Source organism: Spinacia oleracea, chromosome 1 (genome assembly GCF_020520425.1).
Source record: "Spinacia oleracea cultivar Varoflay chromosome 1, BTI_SOV_V1, whole genome shotgun sequence".
Classification (NCBI taxonomy): Eukaryota; Viridiplantae; Streptophyta; class Magnoliopsida; order Caryophyllales; family Amaranthaceae; genus Spinacia; species Spinacia oleracea.
In genome coordinates, this window is record NC_079487.1 from 114,030,259 (window position 1) to 114,050,386 (window position 20,128).

Consider the following 20,128-nt stretch of genomic DNA (forward strand, 5'->3'; position numbering starts at 1 on the left):
TATACATTATTATTGATTTTGAAGAAATAAGTTTTACTAAAATGAAAAAAATTATCACTAAAAAATAGATAACTTTTACCTATATAAGCTTAACTTTTAAACATTTTGAGTTAACTTTTATTACGGTGTACAATAAATATTGTACACCCTTTGTAAATAAGAATTTGTGTTTCTATTTAACAACTAACTTAACTCAACAAGTACTCTTCCCAATTTATTCTTGGGTTTGTTCCCAATTTATTTGGGTTTTTCCTAGAGTTTTCTAGGTTCTTGATTCTCATCCATGGATGAGAATTTTTTTAGGGTTTTTAGGGTTTTAATAATTGGGAATGAGATTTGGATTCATACAAGTTTAGGGTTTATCATCAACTCGTCAATCAGAACAATTCGTGCGCATATTGCGAAGGGCTCTACTTGGAAATATGCGAAAACATCGAAAATCACTGCTCGCGTTAAGCTAGAAGCGGTGGAGTACGAGATGTGCTTTAGGATGCAGAATAGTAATTGTTTTGATTGTATCAGTTATGTATTTTCTTTGAATCTGTGGTATGCAGATCTATTTTATTATTGTAGATGCCGTATGGCTGATTATTAATGAAATTGTTCTTCCCCGTCAAAAAAAAAAAAAAAAACTCAACAAGTACTCAATTATTTAAATGGATGTTTTTGTTCTCCGATATATACGCTTATTGCGAGGTTGAGACAATGTGACAACTAATTTCAGATGATCAAAATCTAAATAACTCTAGAACAACACAATTAACCAAAGAGTTGCTCATTCATACAGAAAATCCAAATTCATAACTACCCATCTATACCTAGTATTTAAAAAGGAAAACCGCATTTGATTAGATGACATGTGTCAACAAATTTGATTAGATGACATGTGTCAACACATTTGATTAGATGACACGTGTCATCCATTTTTTCCTCCATCAATTCAATACAACTCAAATCGCTTATTTCACTCCATTTTCCTCATACAACATCAATTCACCAATCTATTCATTCAACATTTTTCACTTCATCTTCTCGATTAACACTCAATATTAATACACTATTTAATTTAGATATTCTTTTAACTTTCAAAATTACCTCTAAAATCAAAAGCTCAATAAAATTAGAACTTAAAAAGACAGAGTAAATAACCACTATATACGAGCCCGTTCTTTGAACGGGCTCAACAACTAGTTTAGTATATTAGATAAACAAATTCAATCACTATAATCAGCCTTCTAAGCTCTATAAATTACCTCATTAATACTACCCAAAACATATGTATTTAGTTAGATAACCGAATAATTTGTCACAACAATTATATCATTACTTTTGTCTAATGTAATTGTTGTAGCGCGCTGATTAATCCTTGAGTTTCTTTGCTTAGTAGCGAATGTTGGCCAAAAAATTATGAGGGGCCAAAGGTTTGAAAATTCATCATCTTACTGAATACAGATGTATTTAATTAGTATGACATCAATGTTTTATACGTTTGTAACTTATAATTAGTAATTTCATTAGATTTGTCAGGGGAATGGCCGCAAATACAATGATCATGACTCTCGATGGAAGATCCATTTTTTATGGAGATTGTTTGGCCTCAGGTAGGCAGTAATACTCTTTGGTTAAAACATGATCTTCCTTAATTATCGAAAAGTGGACAAATGGTAAGTTTAGAAAAGAATAACAATTCCATACAAAGGCCATAGTTGAAGACATCCATAGGTTTACTATGAGGAAGACGCAATAACTCCATCTAACACTTGATAAAAATAAAAGCACCGTGCCAACTATCCGAACCGGTAGGTTAAGCTATAGCAGGGGAGCGATCAATCTAATGCAAATCAGTGCTCTACTTAGTTGGTATGGACGTATGGTTGTGAATGGTTCACTTTAACCTTTTTAATACATTTAACGAGTACTTTTTATTATTCAACTATTCATAACTTCTACTTAATTTGTGCTTAGTGTTGTATATTTATAACTTCGTTGAATATTTCACTTACCTACTTCGATTTCTAATCGTAACCGATGTAATTGTTGCCTTTTCTATATGGTTAATTTGAAGATGGATATCCCTACAAAGGTAAACTTATCCCCCAAATTAGAGTTATGTAATGTAACACACACACAGCGAGCGCAATTTGAATTATACACTCGGATGCACAGTGCTCATTGTGCACCCTGATAAACATTCATCGACAATCTAATGGACATGGAGAATGATTTCAATGTACAAGTGGAATATTTGAAATATAAGTTCTTTGGGTTTGAACTATATGTTCATTTGCTATATGTTCTTTGAGTATGAACAATATGTTTTTTATATTTGAACTATATGTTCAATTAAAAACAGGGTGCACCCGAGTACATAAACCATAACATTGTGCACCCGAGTGCATAAACCATATTTTGACGAGCGAGGATCAGAAACTGAACTGTGTTAATTATAAGCCAAATCCAACCATAATATTGTCCATAACAACAAAAACAAAATGGCGTCCCTAGTTTCCCGGATACATGCTTCTTCTTACTTCCGTCACAATATGTTCTTAACACTTGTTAGCAACTAATTAACTTAAAATCTACATAGTTGATTCCAGCTTTACATTCGCTACTCTGATATTCTGGATTGGTTAGTCACTCTTATCTGCTACTTAGTTTGTTTGGACGACGTTTGCAGACATGTATGGAGATACGCAACCTTGTACCTGAAAAGGAAGATCGTAAACCATAACAAGATTCACAAGAAGCATATAGACTCCCGAAATCAGCAAATCCAAAAGTAAATCAGCAATAACTAATCAGTCATCCTCGATAATCATCCAACTATATCCAAGGACGCGTAAAGGATAAAAGAAAATTAGAAACATCGAAAAATCATCAAGAGAAGTTATAACACCATACCTGCAGCAAACCAGTAGGGATCTGAATATATCCTTGCAGGAGAATATCTACACCAGTTAGGATTTTCTGTGGAACAGGTGTTATCAAATAGATCACGTTCTTCAATGTATCAATGCCTCTCACGATACCTGGACAACAGAATAACATTAAAACATCGAAACATTACACTTGTATCAGGCAAACATCTGCAAATATGATTAGACCAATTAATGTGGAAACATAACCACAGTCATGTAATATGCTAAAACTAATAGCATTAGTTCCTGGCTTGAGGATTTGAGATCAGGAGTTCATGAGAGAAAAGAGCAAGTTTTACCGTCACAGCATATATTTTGGACAAGTACACACTTTCACATGTTTCAAAGTTCAAGTTTATCACAAAAATCAATTAATCACATGTAGTATGCACAACACATCATAATTTGACGCAAGCAACCATCAATGAACAACAAAGACCCAAACAGCTTCACTTCCCTATTTTAACAATTGGTAGGTGGTTCCTCTAGCCTGATCCCATACCAATATGAACAAGAGGTAGAGTTAGCTGCCAAGTGCCACAGTTGAAAGTCCCGATACCAATATCAACTAGACGTAGAGTCGGCTGCCAAGTCCCACAGTTGAAAGCTGAGCTATAGTCCAGTCTCCACAGTCCACACACCAGATAAAACTTCATGGGAATTGGACCTCAATATTTCTCTCACATCTAACTCATTCACCTAAATGGAAATTATTTAAAATATCGGCTAAACCTAGAAAGATGCCATAGCAAGTGTGCCCGGAACATTCAAATCTCTTTCTCATATAGCTTTGTAGTACAAAGAATCAAAGCACTCAGAACTCAGAAGTAATGGACCTTAGGGAATTTTCAAAGTGTATTCACTATGCGCTAATATGGGTTAGAGTACAGGTATTGCCTACATACAGTTCTTTGGGCTAATATGGGTTAGTGACTTAGTGCACAGGTGTCGCCTACTTACAGTTCTTGCTATCATAAATTAATACATTTCCTATACCACGCATATAAATAAGGAAAAGGTGCTTAACTTCGTAAAGACTCCATACAATCAGACAACAGTATCCAAATGCCAATGAACAGTGTGCTTTACAAAAAGAAAATGATTAATATTTTCTTTGGAACCTGAAGCGTGTTCTAATTGGAATAGAAAACAAAATACAAAACAACATTGACATAAAATTTTAAGTCTAATAAGAAGTATTGGTTTGTAATATAGAAATATAGGACATACCATGCCTCCAAAAACAAATAGTACATATATATGTAGTACATACCAAGGCCAACGCAGACAGGCAACGATTGTGAGTCTGCATAGCTAACAGCCAATCCAACTATGGCTGCATTCAAACTATAGAAGACTTCAGAATTTGGTACCTAACACAAATTATTACATAAAAATGGCCTTGATAATTAGAACACAAATAAAAATGGTCCACAAAGAATGATATCAAATAGGAAATCATGTGTTAGCAGAGTAGTAATAGTTCAAAATCATACAGTTAGTTTGTTACATTAAGGTTATTAGTTTAATGAACAGACCTCACAATGAAGATGCCTAATTTTGATACTTGATATTGGGACTTCGTAAGGGGTGAGAGAGGCTAATGCAAGGGAGAGTTCTTTGATTGTGGTGATACCCATATTACTTGGAAAGCACTGCCTAAAGTAAGCCATCAATCGTAGCTCTCTAATAAGACGTGCTTCCTTTTGCACTAACACCCTGGGAGACAGTTAAATCAACACATGAGAAACAAATTAGATTCTCTTAAAGTTATTGGAAGCAAAGCAGAAAGGTAAACTAATAAAGCAAATAGGTAATCTTCAGAACAATAAGATATAAGAGGCTTCAAATAGTGACTTTTGTATTGAAAAGAAATCTATGCACGGCTAGAAACAAGAAACATTTATTCCTAAAATCCAAATGCACTGCAAGGAGTAAATGAGATAAAGTGATCATACATGATCATTGACCGAATGCTCAGACAATAGTAGTTGGGCGGTGAAAGAATATGTTCTGCAGTCAAACACAGTTACTGCCCTGGTAATTTCTGTTGTATGTCAACTTCAGATCGATTAAAGCAGGTTCAATCAATCAATTACCCCAAATTTTGAACCTAACCCAGTAGTGAGACATTCTTTTGTCAAACTTGGTTAGGTTGAACCAGGGTCCAGATAACTTGTGGATTCAATGATACTATGATAGTATTCCAGAAAAAAAGACTAGTTGGATGTGGATTAAGTTAAGCATTATTAAGGCATACAAAACCTAAAACCGAACCAGGTATCAAATTGATGTCATGACTTATACAGGTTCAGTTAACAAACACCTAACAACAATTTCTTCTCCTTAACCACATAATATCAGCCATCTAGTTCAAACTTGTAAGCGTTAGATGCCTAGAACAAGATTTTGTGAAAGCAGTCCAAAGTTCACAACAGAAATTGTAGAAAATAACAGAATTTCAGGAAACTTACGATCGGTTGTAAGAATCCTTGCGAGCAGAAGTCATCTCCACCAACTTAACGGAACATTCATCAAGCTCATCCAACCAGAACGCGCCATCAGGTAAATTCTTACGCACAGAAGATATATTTATCTTGACCACATGTGTTGCAGCAATGTGTTTCAACATATCAACTAGTATATCAAAACCAAGACCTGTTAAGTAACAGGTTAGCTTAGCTGTATGCCAAAGGAAGAAAGAGAAGTACATATATGAGGAAAAGTTGGAGATACTTTTACGGCCTACCTTTCACCCAGCCAGGTGTGTTAATAATAAGAGGAAGCTCAGCTGGACCGGTGCTTGCATTCTTACTTGAAACCCGTAGGTCCTTGCTATAGTGATCATACAATGCAAATATACAATTCAAGTAGGTTTCAGGGTCCCTTTTTGAAGAAACATCTCCAAAGAAATAGCATCTGCAGACACCCATGCAAAGAAACAACTATAGTTGACCATATCTCAAGATAAGCACAATACTTAAAAACAGAAAATCACGACAAAAAAAAAGGTTCAGTACTGATGTACCAAATGTGATGCTGACATATTTATGGACACAAAAGGGCAGGAGGAAGCAGTTAGGGAACAATCAGCAAGAACCTAGAGAGTGGTGCCATTATACAGAATGATAACTGATAGTCTGATAAGCATTAATAAGCTTCTGATATAAGTATGAAACTAAAATATTTGATGGGAAAACTTGCTTAAATGGTTTACAAAAGGCCTCTACTTGCTAACGTTGCATGTAAAGCTACGTCCATGACCTCCCTCAACCCAGCCTACAGAGAGATCCTCACAGCACATAGAAAAGAAAAAAATTCCTAAAGCAACCTAGGATAGAGACCGGTAACATTTGATTGTATATTGACCAAAAATTTTTAACGAGAAAAGGTTACAATGGCAGTACTTTCCAGTTTCTTGCACTTGGTTCAAACATGATTGACAGAAACAAGGAAGAAACGAAACCAAGGCAAAGCTCAAACAACTCCCAACTTCCACAAATATTTCCACATAATCAACATGTTCGTGATCCTTCTATTTCCCTCTTCCTCTATTTCTATTTCCCTATCCATCCTTCATTTCCCTCAATATTCAAAATTCATAGAGAAGGCTAGTTGAAAATGAATTCATTATTCCAAGAAATCAAAAGGTTTATAATTCATATTCCACTTTGACATCAGCCGTTACATGTCATACAACTCAAAGCTCGATTTTATTTATAAATAATAATGATGAACAAATGTTGGAGCCTTGTGATACGATGGTAATTTCATCTTTACCTTCCTTGGATATTTCAATTAAGGCATTAACTAATTATCCTTAGTCCCATATATAGTGATCACATTCAATGAAACAAAACAGAATTATCAAACTTTGAAACAACAAATACTTTAAGCAACCTCGAAAGAGAAATTGAATTAGGGAGAACCCTGTGAAAACTGAAAAGCATCCTGGTGGTTAAGTTGAAACTTGAAAGTAACTCAACTGGATTGCTCAAACTACAATATTACATAGTTAGCTGGCATTAAACAGGGGACTGAAAAGGAAAAGAAGAGTCAAATGATGTAGTTGCCTACAAGTCTACAACAATAAACCATGTATCCTAATTTGTAAAGTCTTTGAAGCAAAATTGAAAAAGTCCCTAAATTCCAGATGATGGTTAAAAACCCGCATATATCAAATCAAAAAAGGAGCGCGAAGGCATTAACACATAAAGAGGTTAGATATTTATTGTGACAAGTTTATTAGGTAATACAGCCAAAAGATACCAAACACACTAACTAAAGCATATAGCCAGAAAATATCCATTTACTGCATGCAGGAAAATCAGAGCTTAAGATAACAGAGCTCCAAAGAAGTAAAAGGCTATGTCACACTTCAAACCAAAGCATAATGGTTAACAAGTTGATATTGCAGATGCTTCTTATATTAGTTTTCACCACAATAACGAAAGATAACCATAAACATTCAACTGTTAAATAACAATCTCTTAAAGAACTTGAAAAGAGACATTAGAATAAGCCAAAGGTGTTTGTACCTTAGAGGAGTTTTCAGACAAGGGATAGTTAAGTCTGGAGGAAGGAAACAAAATTTATTAGAAATAGGAAAACATAATAAGTGTCTTTTGATGAAATGCAACCTACAAGTTACTAAAAATACATATGAAAAAGAAGAAAAAAAGTCCCATAATCAAGCACCTGGAGTTGCTTCATCAATGATGGTAAGTGATAGACATCCCGGAGGGGTGAACTCTGGCTGTCCAACATCTGTATCCAAGTAAGCTACTCTTTTGTATCTGCCAACAAGAATTAATCACTCAATACAAAGAATTGGCAGATGTAGAAGAAAAATCACTCGATACAAAATAAGTTCAAAAAAAAAATGTAAAAGTTCCCATTATCATCACACATCCTTAGTTTTAAAAAGCGCGAAGCGCATAAGGGCCCTGGAGCTTAAGCGCAAAGCGCAAGCGAAAGCGCACGCTTTTCGTAGGCGAAGCGCACACGGAAGGAAATAATAAAATTTCAAAAGTTCAGAAAATATGGAGAAAATATGGAAAGAAAAGATGAAAAAAAAAAGAGAAATCAAAATGATGAAAGAAAAATTCAGAATCCAATGGGAGAAATCCGACGAGAAGGCTAGAGAAATCCGGCTACGGGAGAAAATTGCACCAGGGTTTTCAAAAACTTCCCAAATATTCACTTTTCAAAAAAAAGAAATCACGTGATACTTAAAAAAGAAGATTAGAGTCACGTGGCTTTATTTTTTATAAAAAAGAAGGGTCTGATGTGCCTAGACTACAAGAAGCGCAAAAGCGCTAGGAAGCGTTGAAGCACCGAACCGCTAGGAAGCGTGCGCTTCTTGTATGTCGCTAGGCTTCGGCTGGCAGAAGCGTTTTGCTGTGAGCTTCTGAGCTTCCGAGCTTTAAGCGCAAAAAAGCGCGCTTTTTAAAACTAAGCACACATCTGACATAAAAAGACTTTCATTGCAGAAGTAAGTCCATAACTACTAGTTGTTCCAAAAGTCTACCGAGAAGGCCAAACAGACACCTAAAAAGTGGTTCATTTAGTTCACCAGCAAACATAACAGAATGCCTTGTTTAAACTACAAACTATGTGAAGGAACAATTGTCTGCTTTTATCAGTAAGCATTCTTAAGTCCAAGGGGAGACAAACAAATCTTTTTTAAAAAAAATAATAAAATAAATCCTCAAGGAGAACTGATTCTGCAGGAAGAACAACAGATAAAAACAAAAATTCATTTAACAATTTGATCGACCAAATCAATCAGCAATAAAATTGAACTATAAAAAACAATAGCATCAATATTTAATGAAATTAAGCCCTGAAAAGCTTGTCATACAAAAAAAGTCCTTAAAATTTTTATATCTAGCCTTACCAACAAGGCAACAAAGCATTTAACTTTAAACCGAAACGAATGATACTTTGTAGCAAAACTGGCAATTTAGCAGAGAAATCACTGAGTAAAACAGAAAAGGTTGAAATGAACTGGAATTTTGAGCAGAAATCAATGGAAGAAGAAAATGAATTTGGTTGATGATATGAGAATTACAGAAAATGTAAATGACATTTAAGCTTTCGAGAGGCTTGATTATCTCCCAAACTATGTTACTCCGACTCTTTGTTTTACCTCAAGTACGCATGTCGGATCCTCGACACTCGGATATGGGTATGGACACTCCGACACTTCATTTTGGTCTAAAATCAAGGAAAATTTTCGCAATTTAGCTGTGCCGGACACTTGGACACGCACCCGTGTCCGACGCTAGTACCCGAGTCTGAGTAACATAGCTCCCAAATACAACTAAAACAACTGAGACTCTCTATAGGATTCTTCATGTTTTCCCTCACATGATCTCTTTTATTTACAGAGATTACTTACTTGCTTTCTCTCCAAGCTAGACTTGTTATGCTGTTTCCCAATATTACCCTTCCATATACCCATTTCAAACCAGAGGTGTACAAAATATCAACTTCACAAAAATTCAACATAAATTGAAGAGGGAAAAGGGAAACTTATGGCTAGTCACGTGAAAATATTGGTCAAATGACAAGGTAGGGAGAAAGCTAACTTGGGAAGGAAAGTGTTGAGGAGGTAACGTGAGAAAGTGGTTTTGCCACTGTTTTTAGCGCCGCATATGAAGACAACAGGAGCTAGTGATGTGAAACTTTTTGATATGGTGTCTGCAGCAACTGACCATTCTTCAGAAATTTCTATGCCTGGTGATGAAGTCTCTCTCAGTGGAGCAAATCCCGCCATTTTTCGCCTCTATCTTTCTGTGTGTCTGCAGTGACAGAACCAGAAACTTGAGAAGGGGAGACGGATATAAAATCAAACAAATTGATTACAAAAAAAAATCAAAAAAAATTTAACATCTAGTTTCAGTTCTGTTTTTCTATTATTCCAAAAGCAATGGTAGTTACAGTACAAAAATACTACTCATATTAGACTACAAAGCAATATAGCTCAAATTAGATATACTACACATGAATACCTGATAATAATGACATGGAAAGGAAAGGAAAACATAGAATGAAATGACAATACAGCTAGGAGCCTAGGACTCAAATTATTGTACCTTCAAAATAATTTTCAATTTATAGCTTTACAGTTATAGTAAATTTAATTTGGCAGTATTTCTTAAAGCCATTCAATGAATCTGAATTATATTTTTAATGGAATTAATCAGAAAGCTTGAATCATCCCATAAATTGTTAATTCTTTATGCCTCATCCTATCCCACGAAGCTTAATTTCAAGAATAAAGGAGTAAGAGGAGAGGCGCCTTGACTGGTGGCGGCCGCCTCCCTGCACTACCTATCTCTTTAATAGGTTAGCCCTTAACGATAATCACTACTACCAATTTACCACGGACTTTAACAGAGGGAGAAGCAGACCACTAACTGTATTGAACATTGAACAAAAAAGCTGATCATTCCACATTTCTACCAAATGACAAAGTCTTCACCCAATTAACAATTTCCCATCAAAGCATCCCACCTAACTACCACACTAACAATCAAACTACAAATGTCACCAGTTATAGGAAATCTACATTGAGAATCAAATATCAAGATTCAATAGTTGCCTGCTAATGAACTTGCCAATTGGTATATTTCATAAATCAACAATAGAACTGGGAGTGTAACAGGATACTCATAAAGTGTTACCTTATACCTATACACCAACTCTCCAAAGTAAAGATTATACTCCACCATACATCAATGTTGCCCCAAAAGTTATGCAAGAAATACAGCTACATGCATCAATTACACCAAAAAGTTATTAACAACCTCGAGAGGCGAATATGCTACCCAGTTTCCATCTTCTCCCGGTCTACTAAAAATCAATCGCATATTCACATCCCACAACAACCCACCGCAGCAAATTTTATTTTATTTTAAAAAAAAAAATATGCAGCAAACCAATAAATTGAGAGCTCAAAACAAGTAATGAAATACCCAGACAATGATCTAATACTTAAAAAATAATTTTATTTAAATACATCTTATTGCCAACTCCAGTTGCATTCATAATCCTAACTTAAAATATACATCCCACGCCACAAAAAAAATCATCTTAATGGCAATAAATCACTAATACCAATTTGCAGTTTGGATATGATATGAACTAAAAATACACAAATTTCCACAATTGCACGCTAAAAAAGCTTACAAACCCTAACCAATGAATTTGTCAATAAGAACTGTAATTGAAATTAACAAACACAGGCAAATTACAGCAACAAGATGCCACATACAATAAGAAATTCAATTGACGATTCGGATTAAAATTTACAATTAACAAAAATTAGCAATTGACATCCAAAAAAAGTTCATTTTATTGGAAATAAGACATTTCATTATTGGAAATTTGCAGCTTGCATATGAACTTCAAAAACTAAATTTCCATAACTGCACGCTAAAAAAGTTCAAAACCCTAACCAATGAATTTGTCAAATAAGAACTGTAAGTGAAATTAACAAATACAGGGAAATTACAGCAACAAGAGTACGCATATTATAAGAAATCCAATCAATAATTTGGATTACAATTTACAATTAGCAATTGACAAATAAGTTTTACCTGCTACTGACGACGAGTGACGAGAATGCTTTGCTATTTCCGAGGAGTTTTGAGAGTGAAAGTTCAAAGGTTATTGTTGTGTATATGTCCCATGTATAATGAATGAAAGGAGAAGGAAGAAGGAGAAGAACTGTGTAGTAGTCAGATATTCTGGTTTTAAGAGCCCAGATTTTGACATGTCTCATTTTTTGTGAAGAAAAGAGGAGGGAAATACATCACGCAGAACTTGCTGCTTTGGGGAGTAATGTATAATTTTGGTCCCTAAACTTTGCCAAAAGTTTCAGTAAAGTCCCTGTTCTGTTTACCTTCAGATAAAATAAGGGTTGACCAAGTACAATTTATAAGTAAAATAAATTTGACAAGTTTTAATAAGTTTAAGTTCAGATAAATTCAGAAAAAATAAGTGAAAATCAGGTGAATAAAATATACCCTTTAATTGTCCCTAAAGTTCCAAAACAGTCAGTTTAGCCCCTCAAAAAAAAAGTAAAGTTAATGAAAATTTGAAGCCCCTAAAAAATATGTACAAGTTAATGAAAATTTGATATGACATAGTCTAAAGTTGGTCAGTTGGGGTTGAATTGAAGGATAAACTCACCCTAAAACCAAACAAGAACTAACCCACCAACTAGAACTAACACATCTGAGTATCATCCTCTTAATTTAACCGATTTTTCCTGTGTAGTAGACAAACATGATATATTCATCAGGTCAGAGTTCCAAAACATAAAGGCGCTTGTATTCAATAAAAAAATTGAGAATACAAACTACAAGATTCATGAAAGATGGCAATTTTATCTAGTGAATGAGTCAACAAAATTCTAGTATGTACAGTTAGTCTTCCTCGAAATCTACAACAATACTACGTATCCCGAATTCCTAACTCAGTCGAGTTGTTTGGTCCAGTCGAATGGCTTCCAATCTCCAGCAAATGCAGAGACGGCTTCTTTTTGAGCATCGACCGACTCGTTCTGACGACGACGATACATATTTTCATCCTGGGACTGTAGCATGCCCCTAATCACGTTGAGACCAAAACTAGTTTTGAATTGTGTTTCGTCGTCAATTACATGTACAAATCCCTTGTCAAGTCCAAATTCTACATGGAAGTAGGGGAAGTCCTTGGGGATTGAAGCACGCAGCCCTTTCTTACTCGTATCAATTAATTTCTTTGCATTGTGCTGACTCCACTCGTCTTCTGCCTCGTCAATTGCCTACAAAAGAAGAAAAAAACATTCCTCAAAACCACGAGAAAGAGGTGGAAGTACATTGCATGGCGTTGCTGAACAAGTATGTAATAAGGTTTCTGCTATTTTGCACCTAGAATAACCAACTATACTTGATATTCATTGAATTATCTACATCACTGTAAAATAAGGAAGTCAAGTCACACATCTTTGGTGAAGGGTAAGGTTAATTTCCTAAGTATTTCTTTGCCTCTCATAAGCAGCTGGGCTCTGGGGCAGTGCCAAAGCACACATATTTTATGATACTGAAAGAAAGTTGGGCAGCTTGCATTCTTGCAAGTCAAATACAAGTCAAATACAGTAAACAGAGAAATTTCATTATTTGTCGTTTGCATTTGGAGTTTAAAAAAAAACTTCTATGACAAATTTTTAACTACCACGCAACGCATAGTTCTAGTACTAAGAAGTACTTCTATAAAAGAAGATTTAGGAGTGGACCGTACTCCGTACTAAACATGAATCACACTCAATTCTGCATGCAGAAAAAGGTTCCTTAGGATTGATGTAAATATGCGGACACGTCACCATTCAGCAAGTTTAGAACTAATTTGAAGAAAACCATAAATAAATGAGATGGACATTTTTGGTGAAACAACCCCCCACTGACCATACATTCAGATATGATACCAGCCATCCCAAACAATTCAAGACCCATTATCCTTTACCAGCACCACCAACTCAGCAAATTAACACAACTCACCATCAAAAACAAACAAGGGGAGATAAAGAAAATAGAAGTTTATCACGTATGCCCCATTGTCAGTCAGGCATCAATTCAGAGGGACATATTGAGTTGTCACCTCTAGAATTCAAATTTTAAGTATATAATACTGAGATGAAAACGGACCTTTTTAAAATAAAGAGGTGCTTCTTTTGCAATGTCTTTGGGCAAAGGAATGCATTCGATTAAGCAATGGCGGCGCTGCTGTGCCAACCAAAGCACTGTTTCCAAAAAGATCATTTCTTTGTCTTGCTTAGCAGCCATCATAATGAGGCACTTCTTGAAGTTGCGAATTTCTTCCCAAACATTTTCATCTACCATTCTTGTGGCCAACTCATGCTGTTGAGATAAGCGTGACCAAATAGTTAGAATTTAAAGACCAAAAACAAACAGATTAATGATATATATGAGCATTTTACCAAATATAATGGCTTCATACATTACAATGGATTATACATGTATATATATATATATATATAAAAAATGGTATAATCCATTGTAATGTATGAAGCCATTATATTTGGCAATAGCATATGAATTGCTTAAGCTAGAAGGAAAAAGAAATGAATCCACTTCTAAGCAAATAGCAGAAAGCTAAAAACAAGGTCAACTTATAGAGAAACAGAAAATACCTGCAATGTTAATATGCAACAATGGCCAGGGGCAACTGGCTGGAATTGTGGTAGCATTAGGTATGTAAAATTCGCTATAGCTACAACAAGATGCTTAGGTCTTTTTGGATTCTCAAAACAGAATAAGCATCGCTCCTGTTGGGTAACAATTCGCTTTCCCACATTTTGCATAGAATGTGATCTGTTCTCATGGTCTCCACCTTTTCTCCTGCCCTTTTTGGTCGGTGCCCCATCATAATCATATTCATCATCAGCCTGAGTAGACATACTATATTTCTTATTCTTTGTAATCGTCTGAGCCAAATGTCTATCCCCATCATCTTCTTTTCCCTTCTGCTGCAACTGTTTTTCTTGTGCAGCATATCTGATGATAGTAATAAATGTACTCTATAAGCAATAAGAATCAGATATCTACTTATAATGATGGCAGACTTCCAAAATCCTGACAATTTCAAAAGGGTTTCAAAGGCAACTATGGAATTCAAGTAAGAACTAGAGAAAGGAAGGGAAACTATGTACGGTACCTGCTCGAACTGACATCGTTTCTTAGTTTCACTAATCTCTCCCCTGCACTGTGATCCACTGTATTGTTTCCAGCTTCTTTCTGGTAAAACAAAAAAAGAAAAGTAACTGCATTTAGTTAAGCAACATGGCTTACAAAGCATGGCTTCCAGGAATAGAATTATCGAGGGAGGGGGGGGGGGGGGGGGATTATGAAGCAAAGACACGTCAACTTAACTTTCGAATACAAGTCTGTCAAAAGAAAAATCATTGTTCTACATGAGAAGAAAAATATGTTCAATGTTTTATACTGCTAAGGCCCTTGACCTAGACACCTTTAAATCAGATCTACTAGATTTTCCCAAACTTTTCTCCAGGCTTGACATGGTCACATCAAAGAAAATTTTGAGCGGAAAAATAGAGCAAGATACTCATCAACCTCATTGTATATTTGTATCATCATCTTGAAACTCAGCCTATCCAAATTCCAAATTATATATTGCATCAGCTCCACTGACATATCAGGTCATGATTCCTAAACTCTGTATATCAAGGATAAAAGGCTTAACAACTTGCCAAATACCCTAAATCATCATTGTTTACATTTCCTTTTTTCATTTTTTTTTTGCGGGGGGGAGGTAATGCAGCACTAAGTCATAACGTAGCAATGTCAAAGAATCTCACCAGGAGTTTATCAGCTTCCTCATGCTTGCCTTTTAGTCTTAGCTGCATGGCTTTCGCAGCGAGTTGATTAGCACTCAGAGGCTGCTTTTCCTCGCTAGATTTCTTTATTACTGAATCAGAATCTCCCTCCAGAATAGCATCAGATTTTGAACTTGAGACATCCTGAGAGCCATATCCAGGTTTTTTGTGCTGATTTACAAATTCACTCATGAAGTTTCCATCATTAGAAAAGTTATTTATGCTAGAAAGTGCATTTGAGATCAAGGCAGCATCTTCACTTCTCATTTTATGACCTTTTCTTCCTCCCCAGGATAACGAATCATGAACTTTAGGTGCTTTCATTTCAGGACGGCGGACAGAAGTAACCCTCATATTTTCACGTCCAGTATCCTGTAGAATCATCTTTGCAATATTAGGATGTAAAAATATATGAATTTCACTAATTTCAGCATAAGCATGGAACTATTTTATTAAACCCGACCCTCAAATGTCCACCCATACTCCTCAAGGTACATTGGCCATCCCATAACCTTTAAATTCTAAAGAATGCTACTGCTCTGTTAGAATCCAACAAGAAGGAAGTAGACTAGTAGGTAACAAACCAACAAGTACATTGCATTAATGGAAGCACTGAAGATCGTCTTAATCTAGACCATTTTGAAGTGAACTGACAAGCGGTGTAATATAGCTTCCAGGAAAATAAAGAAATTCATATTCAACATCAGAGACTAGGAAAAGAGTTAGTCAGTGATGTATGTGGACTGAAGATTGATAGCTCACCTTTTCAGGATCCCTTTTACTTTCACTAGTTAAATCTGATTTAGCTTCCCCGCCTGCTCCTATCTTCCGAGATTTTATGGCGTGCAAATGAGCACGGGGAGCAGCGGCACTACGAGATGCCACAGACACCGCAAGATGACCTAGAGATCCCCACCTTTCTTTAACAACCTGAAAATATCAAGTTTCCTTTAGTTAAAAATTTCAGAAAAATTCTGGCATAACTATGAACATGCCCTTCAGAGCTTACGAACGTGCAACATACTTCTTTAACATTTGTTCCCTCGCGTGTTGCTTGCTCTTGTGCACGCTTCAAAGCCTTCATTCTCCAGCTTGCTCCACCGTCCCCCACTAAAGAAGATGCCAAAAGTTGATCGCTTTTAGCCTTTGTTTGATCTGCATCTTCAGGATAGCCACTTCCACTGTCCCTCAGATAAGGATTCAGTTCTTTGCGGTTTACTTTTTCCTTCTGATTAAAAACAAGATAAATGAGTTCTCCAAAAATTATGCTTCATCATACTTTAACATATAGATATTGATAAGCATGTAGAACTCTAATTAGCAATGAAATTTGGCAAACTTAAAGGTAGCATGAAGCTCAGAAGCAGGCTCCAAAACTATATGGCATGTCCACTCATTACACAAGGTTCACAAACCTGTTTGAATAAATTATGTCAATAGATAAGAATAGGGGAAAATGGCAGTCACACCACAAAAAGGCAATGGAGGGTAATTGGGTACACAAGTCTGAATCTGTAAAACTCAAAGTCTCTAACACTATAATTTTAGAATAAATGTGATCATAAACTGCATTTAAACTGTCAACACACCACAGGTCCACACCTTCCACACCCCCAATTAAAATGTCAACCCCTTATTGACTTATTGTCCACGAGTCTTATTCTTATATGAACGCGATGCGTGGAAAAATATTAATGTATATAATAAACATGTAAGAAACATTGTTCACAAAGTTCATCATAAGAAAAAATTATGACTTTTGCTTGATATTGTGTGATTGATCAGTTAATATTTAGCAATAATTTTGATTAGAGAATTTTTGGGGTGTGATTGGGAAGTAAGAATGTTTTAATTATTCTTGAACAGATTTTAATTTTGTCATATGCGTACAATTTGGGATGGAGACTCTATCAAATGAAATGTTCACCCTTTGGTTGATTTTACATAACTATATAGCCCTTGATTTAAGATATTTTCCTTTAATATGTTCTGCTTCCGCTACCTATCTGATGAGGTATTTGTCATCTATACTATTATTAAATCTCCAAGGCAAGGAATGTCATTTCGTCACATGTCGCTTCCTATTATCGATGACATGCCGCATCGTCATCTTTGACATGTCATGCATCTCATATAATTTTCTTGATCATGAAAAAATGTTAGTTATAAGGTTTCGAACATGTGACCTCTCATTTGTTAGTCACATATTTTAACCACTACGCCACAATTCATTTTGTTGTTTTTTGTACGTGCACAATTATATTAAGTCAATATAATGAGAAAAATGATCTGAATCATTTATTAATAGTCTCGATCACATCACTAATTAGTCATTACTTTTACGAGTTAGTGATTATGACATGTTAAAATTCATTAAAGCATAAGCAAGATATATTATAATGTAACAAATTACATTAGACTCAAAACGAGTTATATAATAATCTAATTAATTCATTTTTCTACTATCCGGGGCATCGCCCGGGGTACTAACTAGTTTTCTTTATATAACTGCACCTTCCTTATTTGCAGTTCTTTGTTTTACTGTTTTCACCTTCCTTAAGTAATCTCCTTTTCGAGGAATTTTGCAATTAAACACTCACTATATTTTACAATTAACAGGGGTGTTAAAGAATATTCATACGGGGACACTAAAAATTAATTTACCTTAATGACCTTAGGAAACTCCATAGAATATAGAACCACTACCTTGAATGGCTGGTTTTCAAGTAAAAAATGGTTTTTGTAAATGATGAGGTACACAAAGCTACTCGCATCATTGCCTACGATAATGTTTGTAATGGTAACTTGTTTCGCACACAAATAAATTTCTTCATCAATATGAGAAAAACTAATTTGACAATAACTGCTTGAAACCAAGGCCACCAAAACTATGCAGACAATCAATAACCAACATCACACAAATAACAAGACCCTTGGTCATTAAATATTTTGAAGCAACTGGTTTCAGTGTGGATCTCTAAATTCGGCAATTATGACTCGTTAGAAAAGTCAAGGTTTACTCTAGCCTACCTCTTCACTACCGGACTCAACTGGCTGCTCCTTATACACTGGCTGAGAACTTTTGCCTGTTTTTACAGCTGGTCTAGTCATCCAGTCCAACCCCATTTCTTTTCTCACGATATCAATTTTATCCGTAGAGCTAGGGCCTCCAGCACCATATGTGTTCAATACAATTAAAAAGTTATTAGTTAACCACTTTTCAATAGTCAGGCATGAAAAAACACAACACAAGTCTCTATCAATAAGCAATCGAAAGTAACATAAATATGTACCAGAATATTTCTCTTTACCCTTACTCCTCCGCTTCCTTCTTCCTATACCATCATCCTCTCCACTCTCAGAGCCAGATGAAGAATCATCTTCGGAAGAATACTTCCGTTTGCTTCTTTTTGACTTCTTCTTAACCTTCAGCTTACGACTCTTATGCTTCTTCCTATCACCTCCCAAGCTATTATCACTCACATCATCCGCTGAAGATGAAGCCGAATACTAATCAGAAGAGTACCACTTCTTTTTCTTAGACCCTTTCCTAATTTTCTCATGCTCTTCATCATCTGAACTACTATATTTGGAACCCTTCTTCTTCCTCCTATCTTTCTTGCCACTCGATTCCTCGATATTTCCCTGCGGCAACAGGGAATGTGTTTCACCAGCGTAAAAATCAACAACTACACTCAAAGTTCACCATTAGAAAGATATTAACAGAGCAAATACAAGTGCCTTACCCTATCAACTTGATCCCGAGAAATCAACTTAATTCCAGACAGCATATTGTTATTCGACCTTATAGAAAGGCCCCTTCAATACTTTTCAAATTCCACATAAAATTGCAAGCTAGGGCATCTAATAACACTAGATAATTGCACGAACAATGAAGTAATCACATACAATAAGGTAGTTTTGGTAACTTGAATTTGATTTTAAAATCTATTCAAATCTGGAAATTGAAATGATGAAATTGAATTCCAAATCAATTGTTCGGAAAACCTAATCATTTGAATTCTAGGGTGCAATTAGGTTGAATAAATTGGAGCTAAATTGGGGGAAGGGGTTGGAAATTGCAGTAGAATACCTAAGATTGCAAGAAGAGAAGCTTTTTCTGGGGTTTCGCTAACTACCTTCACCGCCGCAGTAGACGCAAGGAAGAGAGAGAGCAGACGGCAAGAGCGACGAAGAGGAGTGGAGGGAGGTGGAGCTCCCGCCTATGAGGTTGTTTGACTCCTTTCCAACCTCCCTTTCAACTTCAACTTTTGTGTAGTTTTTTTTTTAATTCTTATTAACGATCCCCCTTAATAAATAAATAAAAATTGATAAAAACCCCCTTAATAAAGTTTATGTTAGATTCGTTGATCAAATATTAGTCGGTTATAACATTGGTCCTAATAATAATTAGGAAATATTTTAAGAGATTATATTTCTATCACATTTCACAGTCATAGCAGGAGGAGGACGTACGCTACTGTTTCTAAAATCAAAAAATAAAAGTCGCATAAGGCCTCTTTTGAAGGTGTCTGTAAACTAGTAGCGGGAAGGAACATGGAGCCCTCGTACTTGACCCAATGCCACCTTTTCCCAAACAAAACGTGGATGTCCATCTCGGAATGCTTGGTACGCTGATGTTGTACTGGGTTGCGAGTAAGATAGATTGCACTCACATTATCACAATAAACTATGGTGGCTTTCGAAGAGGACAATGTAGCTAAAGTAAGAGATTACGTAATGCCTCTACGACAACATTTGCGACATTTTTGTATTCTGCTTCTGCACTAGATCTGGACAA

The 20,128-nt window shown here is 35.6% G+C and overlaps 2 protein-coding genes across 4 annotated transcripts; both read right to left on the reverse strand.

Moving 5' to 3' along the window:
• Positions 1 to 2,423: 2,423 nt before the first annotated feature.
• On the reverse strand, positions 2,424 to 11,830 carry LOC110794841 (polynucleotide 5'-hydroxyl-kinase NOL9-like). The gene is made up of 10 exons (XM_021999808.2): positions 11,528 to 11,830; positions 9,515 to 9,727; positions 7,620 to 7,717; positions 7,460 to 7,493; positions 5,671 to 5,840; positions 5,396 to 5,579; positions 4,460 to 4,640; positions 4,195 to 4,294; positions 2,905 to 3,032; positions 2,424 to 2,708 (listed from the first exon to the last, which is right to left on the reverse strand). The coding sequence occupies exons 2-10, from the start codon at positions 9,700 to 9,702 to the stop codon at positions 2,655 to 2,657; spliced, it is 1,137 nt and encodes a 378-aa protein (XP_021855500.1). The 5' UTR covers positions 9,703 to 9,727; positions 11,528 to 11,830; the 3' UTR covers positions 2,424 to 2,654.
• A 411-nt stretch (positions 11,831 to 12,241) lies between these two features.
• On the reverse strand, positions 12,242 to 19,607 carry LOC110786809 (uncharacterized). 3 transcript variants are annotated; one of them, XM_056840508.1, is made up of 10 exons: positions 19,467 to 19,607; positions 18,621 to 18,972; positions 18,358 to 18,494; positions 16,352 to 16,555; positions 16,090 to 16,257; positions 15,310 to 15,699; positions 14,649 to 14,728; positions 14,125 to 14,488; positions 13,619 to 13,831; positions 12,242 to 12,738 (listed from the first exon to the last, which is right to left on the reverse strand). In XM_056840508.1, the coding sequence occupies exons 3-10, from the start codon at positions 18,451 to 18,453 to the stop codon at positions 12,409 to 12,411; spliced, it is 1,845 nt and encodes a 614-aa protein (XP_056696486.1). In that variant the 5' UTR covers positions 18,454 to 18,494; positions 18,621 to 18,972; positions 19,467 to 19,607; the 3' UTR covers positions 12,242 to 12,408. The 3 variants fall into 3 exon arrangements, with proteins under 3 accessions (XP_056696486.1, XP_056696479.1, XP_056696478.1); XM_056840501.1 differs by having other exon boundaries at positions 19,421 to 19,601; XM_056840500.1 differs by having other exon boundaries at positions 19,074 to 19,601.
• Between the last annotated feature and the right edge of the window lie 521 nt (positions 19,608 to 20,128).